Genomic DNA, 14,749 nt, shown 5'->3' on the forward strand with positions numbered 1-14,749 from the left:
AGATAAAGCCTTTTGAATCAAAGGGAATCATCAGGGAAAACAAAAGATACTATCCTGTCCTCAAGAGACAGGCCTTTGTATTGTTCTACTAACTGTCTGCCTTAAATATATGAATGGTTTAAGTAGCTGAAGTGCATTTATCTCCCTACCTCTGTCCTCATTATGCAGGCTGAGTATTATACACACACAGACGTGTGCACACATGTATTTGTGCACACATATCCATCCTGCAGTCTGGTTCCTTTGAGGGTTCATTCCATGTCACTTTTTATCACTCATCACAATATATGAAACCTCTGTTATGAAATGTTCTGTCTCCAAAAACAGATATTGCTTCTATTTTAGAAAAAAAAATACCCTTGGTTGGGTCCCTGAACTTTAATTAAAATCCAGGGTGCTCTTTTTAAAAAGCTTATTACATTTCAGACAGCTTGGATGTAAAACAGTGAGGCCAGGAACCAGAACGCTTTGCCGGTGGGATGGAAGGGATGGTGAGGACAGATCAAAGGCTGCCTGGGCTAGCTCTCCCCTGAGACAGCTCCTAGGGAGAAGCCTGTCACTTAATGAGGGCCAACCACTAGCCCCGAGTCTCAGGTTTGAAGGTAATTATCAGAAACAGTCACAGATTTTCTTCCATTTGTGCCCTTGACATTGTCTGGGCTGTTGTAAACAAAAACCCAAAAGGATTTACCATTAACTAATTAGTTAACTCATTTATATTTTGTTATGGAGAGAATGTTTGTGTCCCTTCAAAATTCATATTATTGGAACCTTAACCCTCAATATGATGGTATTTGGAGGTGAGACCTTTGGGAGACGAGGTCATGAGGATGGGGCCCCATAATGGGATTAGTATCCTAGTAGGAAGAGGAAGAGCTTCCTCTGCCATGTGAACAGAGTGAGAAGGTGGCTGTAGACAAGTCAGGAGGAGGGCCCTCACCAGGAACCGAATCTGTCAGCACCTTGATCTCAGGGTTCTCAGCCTCCAGAACTGTGAGAAATAAGTGTCTGTTGTTTTAGCCACCTAGGCTGTGGTATTTTGCTATGGCAACTTGGTATGACTAAGACATATATTTTAGTTATTCATGGAAGTACTTAACTTTCATGTCCCTCACTGGGCTGTGACGTGTAGCTTGAGCCTAGATATAGCAGGGCCGGAGCCACAAACAGGGGGCTGGAGCCACCAACATGGGGGCTGGAGCCACCTGTCTTGTCGTCTGCTGTGTCCCTGGTACCTAGGTAGGAATATGGGAGTGGTAAGTGCTAGATAAAAACTTGTGGAATGAATGTAGAGACACATGGCATAGTGGGTATGAGGGATATGAAAATGGTTAAGACAGTTTCTGTCCTCACAGGCTAATTTAAGGCATTTGGACACTTTAAAAAATGTTTTAATTGATCTTTAGAGAGAGAGAGAGAAATGAGAGGGATAGAGAGATGGAAACATTGATGAGAGAGACTCATTGATCAGCTACCTCACCCACACCCCTACTGGGGATCAAGCCTACAACCCAACCCAAGCATGTGCCCTGATTAGGAATGGAGCCAGTGACCTCCTTGTTCATGGTTCGGTGCTCAACACCAGCCGGGCATTTGGGCACTTTTGTTTATTATAATTTGAATTCCTATTTCTTGAGTAATAATAATTTTGTGCTAGCCTGTGCTGACAATCAAGGAGGGATAACTGTGGTATAGCTATAGTCTTAAGTTGTTTTTTTCAAAGAGCACCCTGGATTTTAATTAAAGTTCCAACCAAGAATATTTTTCTAAAAGAGAAGCAATATCTGTTTTTGGAGCCAGAACATTTCATAACAGATTTTAACTCCCCAAATAACTTGATAAGGTAGGTCTTTTTGTCTTTTACAGAGGGAATAGAATGAGGGAATTTAAATGGCTATTCAAAAACACATGGCCACTACGTAGAGAATCCTGTCTACATACTCAGGTCTGTCTGTCTCCATTCTCTCTGTAGTGCTTCAGGGTTGAGCTTTCCTGATTTTCTTTCTTTCTTTTTTTTAATATATTTTTTATTGATTTTATTTTATTTTTTTTACAGAGAGGAAGGGAGATAGATAGAGAGCTAGAAACGTCGATGAGAGAGAAATATTGACCAGTTGCCTCCTGCATACCCCCTACCGGGGATGTGCCCACAACCAATGTACATGCCCTTGACCGGAATCTAACCCGGGACCTTTCAGTCTGCAGACCTACGCTCTACCACTGAGCCAAACCGGTTTCGGCTTTCCTGATTTTCTTAATTGAGAACTAGAGGAGATAAAAACTTTTGTTATTTAGTATAGTTATTACATGAAAAAAGTTTATCTTTTATTTGGTTGTATGAACTTTGTCTTTAAGACATCTACAAAGGTTGGCGTCTTCCTGAGCGAGTGACAGTGGTGCTTAGCTCTGAGCAGTCAATGGGGGAGGCTGGGGGAGCTTCCCCTCTGAACTATTTTTATTGTCACCTTGGGTGGCCTACAGAGTGAGCATGTGCTGACAAGGAGGGATGGAGTCGGATGGCCATAGTCTCCTCTATACCTCTGAGGAGTGGCATGGGGCACCATGAAAGATTAGAACTAGAGCCTGGAGGAGCTGTTCTTCTAAGCCCTAAACCTTCCTCCTCAGGCTCTCACACTTACCAGTATTTGAAGGGGATCGGCCATGGATGCTGTGGGCTGGGTGGCAGCCTGGCCTCCGGCTTGGTGACCACTCTGCTTGAAGTTTCCAGAATCTGTCACTCACTAGGCTTCCTTTGGGACCGGAGCTGAGGCCATTGCTGAAGGAGAGGAGGGAGGGAGTTGATAGATAACAGGCTTGTTCTCATGCCCTGAATTCTTCAGTGGCCCTCCACAGGGAAAAGTGGAGAAGGATACGCCTATGATGCTAGGGCCCTAGTTCTCCAGCTGCAGCCTCATCCTCATGAGATTCTATTTGCTGACCAGGTACCATTAAGCAGTAAGATAGTAGAAGTCAGGACTTTTTAGTTCTGACCTTGGGATTGCGCTTGTGTAGGTGCCAACAGCATAGAACTGGCCTCCTCAGAGAGTGCACTGCCTGCCCTATTCTGTCATTGTATAGATAAGGAAACAGCCAATTAGTTATATGAATGAACCAAAAGACTACCTTTTCTCTTCAGAATATTGCAGACCCAGCCTGCATGGGCCTCTGCCGTGGTCCCATGATCAGAGGCACAGAAGTGCAGGTCAGCTTGAGTAGCTGTGTAGCTTGAGCTGACCTGCTGCAGTGGGTGGCATATTCTCCTCTCCATGGTTAAATGGCTTCCAACATTCCCCTAGCATTGTAGTTCCTCCTATGGGGTGAAGACAGAGACCTAGGCTCACCTGGGGAGATTTTTCAAAACACGTGCAAATTCTGCCTCACTTCCCCAAAAGTGAATCCAAAGTGGAAGAAGAGGTGGCAGTGGGTGTGGGTATTTGTAAGTAATTCTGATATGCCCACCCCTTCTTGAGACCCGTTGTGGTACCCTTTAACAATGGTAAGCTTCTAGAGCACATGTGTCAAACACAAGGCCCGCGGGCCAAATCCAGCCCGCCAGGCCTTGCAATGTGGCCCGCACCGTGCTGTCATCACTGCACTCCGCTGTCAGTTTATGACATTGTTAGTTTATGACTGTTCAGTAAACCATTCGGCCCGCGATTTAGGCTGGATTTTAGATTTTGGCCCCTTCTCTGATTGAGTTCGACACCCCTATTCTAGAGGGAGGGTCTCATCTCAAGTGTCCTTTGTTCTCCACAACATTAGGTGGAGGATCTACTGCTCTGGATATGTGTTGAATAGATGAAGCAGATGGCAGTGGAGAGATGAGGGGGGGAAAAATCTCCCAGATAAAAAGGACTGAGTACTGGGACGTGAGGAGGCCTGGAGGCTGCTCAGTCAATACGTGCTCATTGAGCATGCTTGCAGGGGAGCCTGGACATCTTTAGCGGTCTTGTCATCGACCCTCCATCAATAAACATAAACATTGTTCTGCCCTTGACTTCAAGAGTTAAAATAATAAATAGCTTAATTGGTCATTATTCATTCCACTTTGAACTTATTACAGGTAACTGTGGCCTTGGAAAGAATCACCCCCACACTCAACCCAGACATTTTATCCTGAATTCTGAGCCTCCCAACGGTGTGTGTGTGTGTGTGTGTGTGTGTGTGTGTGTGTGTGTGTCTATGTAGTAAAACAAATAAAATCTGCCTCCCACCTCCACTCTCCCATCAATAGCACATTTGCTATTGAATTCAGGCAAATGGCCATCTGCAAGGTTGGATGAGTAGTTAAGCCACGCAGGCACAATGCAACATGACAACATTTTTCATGGTTATATTGTCCTTCCCCTCATTACATTTGAATATATATTGCCAGTGTGCGATGCTTCCGAGCTCGCTCTCTGTTCGTCAGCCGAGGAATTCTTCAGGCAAGGTGAAGTCCACGTGTGCTCCCCAGAAATTGCTAGCCTGTTTGTAAGCCCAGACAGAATCACAGCTATTGTCTGTGAGAACTTAATTTGCCAAAGCTCTTTTCTCCCTTCCCTTAATTATGTATATATTTATAGACTTGAACCACCTGCCTGCTCAGTGCTCGCGTGTAACCATTTCTCTTATGTGCCACTGAATGGCTCAGAGCTCTTCCTTTATCCTCGCTTTGCTTCATACTCCACATTTAAATATATACGTACTCAGCTCAGCTTCTGAGTATTAAAACATTTTTTTTCTCCCCACTTCCTTGAAAAGCTGTGAACAAGCCTTTTAGCATTTCTTTCTTTTCTTTTTTCTTTTTTTTTTCTGGACAAAACAGTGCTGGTTTTACACAGAAATGAGAACTCTGTAAGTAAATCTGTGTTTTTGTATGACTAAAGTGCATTATAAAGACAAGCAATAAATCCAGTTTTCTACATAAAAGGAATTAGATTTTTCTAGCTTACCTCTGCCCTGGGATTAATAAAATGTGCAACAAATAGCTAATGGAATGATCCATTTGAAGTTTGTAAAGGCATCTTGGGAAGCTGGCTGGAGTAGCCTTTTGATTTTTTTTTTTTTCAAAAGAGGATGCCTGTTATTTATTTTTTTTTTTTTGATCCAGTCTTGCTCCTGAGTGACTGTTTCAGAATGAGCTGAGAGACTGTTACCTGCCCATTTCTGCATGGCTGAGCAGATTCACGCGTAAATCCAAGTTTCTTTTCATTTCCATCACTATGCGTCTCCAAATTACAGAGAATTCATCCCTGAGCTGGAGAGGTGCCAGAAGTTTCTCATCTAGCTGTCTGTGGGCTGCCTTTTTCTTTCCCCTCTTTGAGGCTTTCTGATGCCTACAGTGAGCTCAACTCAAAAGGTTTCCAGCCTCACACTCGCCTCATATTCCCCCACAGACTCAGCGAGCTCTGTGATTCTGAGGAATACCGTGTGCCAGCATCTGACTCACAGCCTGCTTTTACCTGCAGGTGTTCCAGAAACTTCAAAATGCGTCTGGTAATGTATTTGCTCCTCTAAACATGTCACTTTGGCATGCATTATGTACAGCTGCTTATTAATTTTTTTTAAAAACCTGTCTTCTGAATAACATGCATGCTGATAAAATGTCAAAGGGGTCTTATAGAACAGTGTAAGCTTAATTACTGCTCTATGTGTGTGCGTGTGTGTGTGTGTGTGTCCTTGTTAATGTAGGCATGTTTGCATAAGTATGTGTTATTTATCTACACATGTGCCTGTGCAGGCAAATATCACTAAAGGAATCTCATGGAAAGCACTACTTTTTATGTACATCCAGGTTTTCTAATCAGATCTGTAAGCGTCTTGCCCAGCAGCAAGTAGAGGAAAAATATATTTTTCATCCCCATGCAAGCGGCATGTTTTAGGCACCTATTTGAAAAACCCTCCTTTCTTTCTTAAGGAAAAACAAAAAAAAGGTGAGTGTGTCTGTTTATAGGGAGGGGGTGTTGTTTTTGAAAATTAGGAGAGAAGAGTTATCTTGCTGCTGCATGAGAGAATTTCTACCCCGTGTTCCCTGCCTTCTTAAAACTCAGTAATCACCGAGGGGAGAGATGTGGCTCTGCTCCGGAGGCACCCCGGGGGACGCTGGCTGCCGTGTTCAGCAGGCACTTTAGGTATCTAAACACTGGTGCTTGAATAATAAGTAGATGGGGCAGACTTGCTATCGCCGAGTCCTGCTATGCTTCTCGGCTGGGAGAAATCACATCCACAGGGTGCATTTAAAGATCTACGTGTTCTTAACTCTAGTGAGGCAGCGTGAGAGTGTGGGCTCATAAATCACATTATTTGCCAGTGTTGGGCGCTACATTGTAAAATTAAGGAATTTAGCAATTAATTATACATTCAGCATCTCTGGTCTCACTCAGTGAGATTTACATCCTTGGGACTTGCTCTTCTAGTTATAGAGATGAATGATTTAAGGTTCTGATTTAATTGCTGTTTCAAATCCTGAAGCTACAAGGATGCTCGCGTTACTTCACTTTATTTAAAGGACTTAATTTGAAAAAATGTGTATGTATATTTCTCACTGTGGTGGGGAGCTAATTATGACTGTCCTGTGCTATATGTTTAGGATAAACATTTTGTCTTGAGTATTGTTCCCTTGTATAGTAGACATTAGTTCTCTTGTCTTCATACTGTAACAATTCTTTCCCTTTGCATTACATTTTTGCTTTTGGAGAGATCAATGATTACTAATTGTTGTGAAGATGAGGGAAAAAGTAGGAACTCAGAATTCCCAAAGTAAAGTAGGAGTTTTCTGAGAAACTAAATAAAATAGGTTTTCACAACTGAGTTTTCTAAATGCACAGTGGGTATTGATACTGGAAATGGAAGAAGCTTAAATGTAAATTTGTTAAGTGGAATATATTAGAACATTTTATAGTTTTTTACTATATTTAAAGTGAGATAGTATATAGGTTAATTATTTTATATTTGCTATTTATTATTTTTGCATACTGTTTATTAAAAACAAACAATTGCTTTTGACTTGCTTTAAATTGGAAATGATGCCAACTTTGGTAAAAGAGTTTACTGAAGTGTAACAATAAAAATGTATATTCTTGAAAATCAGTGTGGAAACCACTTTTACTTTTTAGTGTTTATCATTTATAGAGATGTATCTCTTATAGAGGGTTATGTATATTTTAAACAATTACATACTTCTAAAGCTTATTTTATCAGCCATGTTCCATTCATAATTACTCAAAGTAATACAGCAAAAATGAACTTCAGTATGTACTAAGGGTTCCTGGAAAGGGCATATTATATTAGGAGCCATTAAAAATCCGTGTAGACTATTAATTTTATAGTCATGTATTGTTCTATGTGTGATGGATTTTTTTAGGTACTATTCATTTACAATATTTAAGTACATCTAAGATTGTAACCTATTTGATGTAGGAACCTTGGTTTTGATTGTAAACAAATTGAATGTACAGGATGGCTGGAGCTTTAGTAGTACTTTTATGGTAGGTATTGCAATATGCATTAATGCATATATATAAATATTAAGCTATGTAGAAATATTTATTACATTCAGCTCCATACAAATCAGGTTCATCTTACTTTTGAAGTTGGTTATTTTGTTGGAAATCAGCTTCATAGGCAGAAAAAGAGCTTTATGCTTTTGAGCTTATATGGCACTGGGTGGCCACATTCAGTGCCATTTTATAGGGAACATCATATGTCCAAGGTAGTGAGAGGAAAGAATACCATGTTTGCCAACTGTCTCTAATTATGATTTTCTACTGGTTTTTAGATGTATTATAGACCCGGCTTTTATTTTATGGAACAGCTTCATGTTAACTGCAATACCTAAAATGATTGTAAAACACTTCCCCCATATAATCATTTCCCCTTTATATGACCAGGTTTGTATATATTATAAAACATTTATTTTTTAAGGCTCACATAATAAAAAGAGGATGTAAAAATATAGTTTGTAGACTGACCATGCATCCATAGCTGAAAACATTCATCCTGTAAATAAGCTTTTATGAGCATTGTTTTGCCAACCATCTCCTAGCCTGGGGCAAAGGTGGGGTGGGAAAGGAGAGGTCTTGTCTGTTTCATTACTAATGGAGGCACAGAGTTCTTCAACATTGTTTGAGAATTAGTTTATCTTTTGCTCTAGTTTCAACATGATACCATTCATAGAGTTGCCAGTAGAGAGGAATGATCATAGTTGGGGAGAGTAGGAGAGGCTAGTCAAGGAAACTCTGGAGAAGGTGGGTTCTCAACCAACTTGAGAAGGAGATTATTAGCAGAAACTGATGGAGAGACAAAGAATAGGCACTGTGAGGGGATAGAAAGAAATATGGGAAGAAACAAATCAGGGCAGGAGACAGCAAGTTGATGACATTGGGTAGAGCAGAGGACCTATATTTGTCATAAAAGGAGGTGAAACTGAAATGTTGGGTTTGAAATGTTTTTAAATTCTTTTTAAGAAATAGATTTTATTAATTTTTTAAAGAGGTAAAGGGAGAGGGATAGAGAGTTAGAAACATCAATGAGAGAGAAACATTGATCAGCTGCCTCCTACACACCACTACAGGGTATGTGCCCACAACCAAGGTACATGCCCTTGACCAAAATTGACCCTTGCGCCTGCAGGCTAACGGTCTGTCCACTGAGCCAAACCAGTTAGGGGTGATTAATTCTTATCATCCTTATTATATCTTTTGAAAAATTCTTTGAGAAAGTGAAAATTTCTTCTATTTTATTATAGCCAACAACCTCTGTAAAAGGCATCTCTAAGTTTAAAATAATAACGAATATTTCTTGAACATTTATTATGGGCCAGGTACTGTGTTAAATACTTTAAAATGCATTATCTCACCTAGTCCTCTTTTGATACTAAAATCCTAATTTTACAGATGAAGAAACTGAAGTACTGAAACGTTACATAACCTGATAAAGATTATACAGGTCCGAAGTGGTAGAGCTGGGATTTGACCAATTCAGGAGCTCAGTCTCCTAAATTCTATATGGCAAGGCCATTTTAGCATATTACTCCATCTCTAGCTTTAGGTCCACGCTGGTATGACCAGTTGCTGACTAGTTATGTCATTTATGTCTTCTGGGAGCAGATACTGAAGCAGAGTTACTGAATAAGTAGTTAATTGGAGGACAAAAATAAAAGAAGATAAAAAGAGGAGGAAGCCAATTCTGCTTCACATCACAATGCAGTTGCCTCCAGAAGAGATTGCCTTATTTTATATTAATGGAGTCCCATGTTGTACAGAAGTGGCCAGGCCTAGTACTCCCAACATGCTTAGTCACTGACTCGTGGTTCCTAGGAAGAACATGGCTATGACTCAGAAGTTGAGGCAGATCCTGAATGCCCTGTAGCTGGTGACTGGCAGCTAAATTGCACTTTTTGCAGCTGAATAGCAAGTTCTTTCTTGAAGGGAGAGTTGAGTGGTGGACTTCCTTGGCCAAGGTGATATCTCTACAAAATGTACCATAGAAGCTCAGGGTGGAGCCAGCTAGCCACTTAGGGTGAAGAATTTATAGAGGCCCTTACTCTTAAGAGCATTTACATGCAGGGTAAGCACCTGAGTGTGAGTGCCTCCTTAGTTTTGCAATTCAGGAAATATTCCTGGAAAAGCAATTCAGAATCAATCAAATAACTAGCCATACATTTTAAGTCTTCCCTGGAAAGTTTTGGAGCAGAGAAGTGATATGATCAAATGGTCTGTGGGAAGGTGAATGTGGTCATGATGTAGAGGCTACACTGAATGGAGAGCCATTGGGAACCAGGGAGCTCAGTTAGAAGGTTGTTTTGCTATTATAGACAAGAGGAAATGAAATCTTGAACTAGGTGGGTAACAAATGAAAAAATATGAAGTAATGGTGAATAGGGTTTCAAGATTTATTAAAGAAAGGGAGTAAGGGGAAGAGAGAACTCAAAAAGGACTTAAAAGTTTGAATTGGGTGGCAAGAGGCAGTGTATAGGAACCAGACATGGACAGGAGGGGGGTTTTGTTAAGGGAAGCTAACAAGAGTCTGAAAACTGTCTCTTTAATTGTCCCACATGAAGGACATACAAATCTTTAATTTTTTTCTTATCTTAGACACTGCTTATTCAATCCTCAAGTTTTACATGATTTTTAGTTCACAGTCTTAATCCCTAGAACAAAAGATTAAGGCATGGAAGCCAGAAGCTATCTTTATAGACAGCAACCTTTCTGACAAAATTTAGCTTTCTTTTTAAAATACAACTGTGAAAATACCATTTTGGCACCTACACAATTTCTAACAGCCAGTTTGAGAAATTATTATTATTATTATTATACTTTATTTTTCAACATGATCTCTTGACTTCATCTACATCTGATTCTGGCCATCAGAGCCTCACAAGACTGGCCTTGCTCATTGAAAGTCTTTGTCCACAGGGTGAGAGAAGCGCAGACACTGAGTTCATGAGATGCAGATACCTTCTCATAGAGAAATCCTTAAACAGCTGCTGCTCTCAGCCCAGCACATAAAGGGACAGAGGTAATCGATCTCACATAAATAGAAAGCAGACTAAATTTATTTGCAAACAAAGATTCACATAATATAAGTCATGATGTATAACTGAAAGCCCAATTTTCAGTGAGAGAGAAATAATGGCAAAAACGTAATGCTAAATAAGCTTTAGGGACAGAAATGAATAGTCTTTTTATGGATTTGTAATGCAATGTGAGGAGCTCAAAGTAAATATTTAATTGCCCTTAAAACTGGACAGCATAATGGAAAAATTTGCATATTCTTCCAGGCTGACTTGTTTTACTGTATACAAGCACAGGAAAACACTTGCAGTGATGCTACATTAGCATCCATGGTGTACAAAAAAGTGAACTTTTAGGAGATGATCAAGTTAACCTCCCAAGCCTTCTAAGTAACAATACTGAGAGACTTATGCCTACCAAGCTATGATAAGCAAAAGATAAGCTCTGGTGACATGTTTGTTTATTTTGTGACAGTAACATAGATCTGATGCCCCATTCATGACCTGAGCTGACAGACACAGAAACACAGGATTTGCACACTCTCACCTCTAGCGTGTGAATCTGTCATAAGAAGATGAGTAGACATTTTTTTCCCTCAGTCCCAGACTTATACATAGAAGAGTGTTTTTTTCTGATTGCATTAACACAAAACTCAGTGAGACACTGCAGCATGGAAGGGAGGAAATCCATCCAGGTGGGCTTCTGTGGTCTGTGCCTCATTCTCAACCATCAGGGCAGTGATATTGAGTCTTCATGACAGACTGATGAGGTAAGTACGATGGCTTATCCCTCCTTTTACAGATTGGGAGACTTTGGCTAGAGAGGCTCAGTAACTTGCCCAAGGTCACACAGTGGGTAATAAGCCTAGAAGATTTGAATCCAGGGCTGTTCTGGGCCTGGTGGGTGTGAGCAGAGCAGTAATTGGTGGGCTTTCCCACCCAGAAACCTCTTCTCTGAAGCTCTCCTTTATTTATCTTGCTTCTCTTATATCTCTTGGGTTTTCTGTAGACAGTAAGGAAATACAGTTGTAAGCTCAGGAACCTGCACTGGTGCTGTTTTTGTTGTTGTCTTTTGGTGGTCTGATAATGAGTTGCTCACTGAGATTAGAAATATGTTTCTATCACATTTTAGTGATCTATGTTCTGGAGTGTGGGACCTGCTCATCCTCACCCAATATGTCAGTTTTCTTAAATAGGCTTGTTGATATTTAGAATCAGGAGTCCTTAATTTTGCCTTCTTTTGTCATCCACATTAGGCAATCTGAAGACACACTATAAGATAGAGCAACTCGCCGCTGTATGTCCACAAGCATGTGATTCAAAATATGTGAGCATTCTAATGTACATAACGGTGATAAAGGCAGAATTAGGTGTGATGGAACCCCCAGTAAGCTCTATTTTTTCACAGGACGACTCTCATTTAGCCTCCTTATACATCTCATTGTGAAGAAATGGTGTAGGACGATAAATATAAGCTTCTGGTACAAATCCTCCTTCTGTCACATTGGTGAGCCACTTTAATGTCTCTGAGGAATAGGGATAATGCTTTGTATTGCTGTGAGGATAAGATGGTGCATGTATTGTTCTTGGCATAGAGTCTGTGTTTAACAAATGTGTTTAGCACATCAGTAGGAACACGGAGGCAGAGGCATTCAGGATTAAAAGTACCTGACTCTGGACTCAAACTTCTGGTTCAAATCTGAGCTCTATCACTTATGAGCTGAATGATGGTGGGAAATGACCTTAGTTTCTTATACCTTAGTTATCTTGACCATAAAATGGAAATGATGAAGTACCTTCCTCAGAGGATTGGCAAGAGGACATGGGTTGGTGTAAGTAAAGCACTGAGAACAGTGCCTGGCACCCAGTGAGCACCTTGGGAGTGTTAAGCCTCTTTATGAGACTTGGTTCACTGCAGCCTTGTTTCTCATTAGAGTGAGGAACCTGGCAATTCACAGTATAGGTATTTCCAGTTTCTTGATATCTAAGACCTCTATTTTAGTTCGGTGTTCACAGAATCATTGATATTATGCACCTCAGGCTAATAGTTTTATGTACAGTCCATACCCATAGTTGGTGAAGGTCAGGCTCTCACATGCCAGTTGTGGGGAAAAGGAAATTAGCACAACCACATTTGTCTATCTATCTATCTATCTATCTATCTACATATTTATCCATCTATCTATTTATTTTCTTTTAATTAAATTTATTGGAGTGACATTGGTTTGCAAAACCATACATGTTTCAAGTGTACACCTCAATAAAAACACCATGTGCATACTGCATTGAATGCTCATGACTCTAAGCAAAGTCACTTTACATCCCTATCTCCTTCTTCCCTTTGTCTATACACACCTATCCCTACCCCCCTTTCCCTTTGGCTTTTACCACACTACTGCCTGTGTCTATATGTTTTATATATATCTATAATAATAAAAGCATAATATGCTAATTAGACTGGATGTCCTTCTGGACAAAGCCAGGGCTGAGGGGTTGTGGGGAGGGGGGCGGAAGACCAGGTCCCAGGTGCCAGAGGGAAGCTAGTGCCATCAGCTGGGGGGGAAGGAAGGCCTACTCTTAGGCGAATTTTGTGCATAGGGCCTCTAGTATATACTATATGTATGTGTGTGTGTATGGCTTTTTTTCTTAATCCCCCCACCTTCTTTCATCCAGTTTCCCAACCCCTCGCCCCCGCTCTGACAGCTGTCAGTCTGTTCCATGAATGGCAAGTTGTAATATCTATCAACATTTTAAATGCACATCTCTTTTGACTTATCAGTTTTACTTCTAAGAATTTTCCTATATATTCACTTAAATCATGGAGCAAAGAAATGTAGTGGAGTTGGTTGCAGCATTATTTGTGACATTAAAAATCCATGAACAACTAAATATGCATCCAGAGGAAAATACTGAAACAATTTACGATATGTTCATACAATGGAACACTGCAGAGATTAAAACTGTTAGAACTGTACAAGGGGACACAGGAAATGGTACAAGCATACTTTTAGGAGCAGACAGGCATTTTTCAGAGCATTGACTATAGTATGAAATATACTGTTTTGTGTTAAAAAGTAAACGGATATGTGCTTACATCCACTGGCTTGTTTAATCATGGAAAATTCTCAAAACATATATGAGAAATCATTTGTAGTGTTCACTAATGGCAAGTGGCAGTGTGCATTGAGTTAGTACTTACCATATGTTTTCCATTCAAACTGTTCAACATGGGCATGTAATGCTTTTACAATTTAAAAAATGGTCAGAAAAATCCCTCTCTGTTCCTTAACCCTAGATACTAGTTTTTAAAAAAGATTAGTCCCTTATGCAAGTATATTCCTAAACCTTGGTATAATATTTTTGAATTATTGAGCCAAGTATCATCCTAAATTCAAACAGAATGTGTATGAACTCACTGCCAAAGCTTCAATCCTCCCCAAGGGAGCAGAAAGCAAATGACTAAGGAGATTTCCTCACATCAAGTCACAGGAGAGTCTTAAGTCCTGTGGCAGAAATTCCCGTTGTTCAAAAGTTCATGCACTTAGAGAGAAATCATTCCATAAAGAGCATTCTATGGGAGAAGGGAACACTGAGCAGATGACTGTTCCTCAGAACTTAATAAACTGAATACTAAAATGGGGGAAACACTACACATGGGATTTTTCCCATTAAGGTTCCTCTGTATTTCTACAGCCCCTCTCTGTCTTTTGCAAAGTGGCATATAAAAGTGGCATTGCCTTTGGGTTTTCCAGGGCAAAAGTAATTTGCATGCAGGGTTAATCAAGACTCCTTGCCCTTTGTACTTTTAAAAGTGCTTACACATACACTGTCTCCTTTGGTATTCACGAATGAGGTATTGAGGACAAGTATTATGAAGCTCATCTTCCACAGAAGGCCCTCAGGTTCCCAGAGGTTAAGTGATAAGTTTAAGCCAGTCAGTGTGTAGCTGAACACGCAGGACCCTCGGTTATGTCTTGGCTGTCCTTGCCTCCAGCAGCCAAGGGCACTGTGTGTAGCAGAGTCGCACCTCTGGTTGTGTAAGTGGTTTAGTATTTTCTTGGAGTCACTTCTACTCTGGTTTAGGAAGACCCAGGAATGGCCAACTGAACTTTCTTCCCAATGGGAATTATGAACATACTGACTTTATTGTTTTTCTTTTATTTTAAACGGATTTTATTGATTGTTTTACAGAGAGGATAGAGAACTAGAAAGATTGATGAGAGACATCGACCAGCTGCCACCTGCACACCCCTA

The 14,749-nt window shown here is 40.4% G+C and overlaps 1 protein-coding gene across 1 annotated transcript in view; it reads left to right on the forward strand.

Moving 5' to 3' along the window:
- Positions 1 to 5,375: 5,375 nt before the first annotated feature.
- IQCJ (IQ motif containing J) overlaps positions 5,376 to 14,749 on the forward strand; it is a gene marked incomplete at its 3' end in the record, with an annotated part of 155,758 nt that continues 146,384 nt past the window's right edge. Inside the window, exon 1 of the mRNA XM_084873789.1 lies at positions 5,376 to 5,478. Within this exon, the coding sequence (XP_084729915.1) occupies positions 5,470 to 5,478 (9 nt within the window). The 5' untranslated portion in view covers positions 5,376 to 5,469. The remainder of the gene's footprint in view (positions 5,479 to 14,749) is intronic.

The sequence above is a fragment of the Pipistrellus hanaki genome (assembly GCF_964339955.1).
Source record: "Pipistrellus hanaki genome assembly, chromosome: 2".
NCBI classification, from domain to species: domain Eukaryota; kingdom Metazoa; phylum Chordata; class Mammalia; order Chiroptera; family Vespertilionidae; genus Pipistrellus; species Pipistrellus hanaki.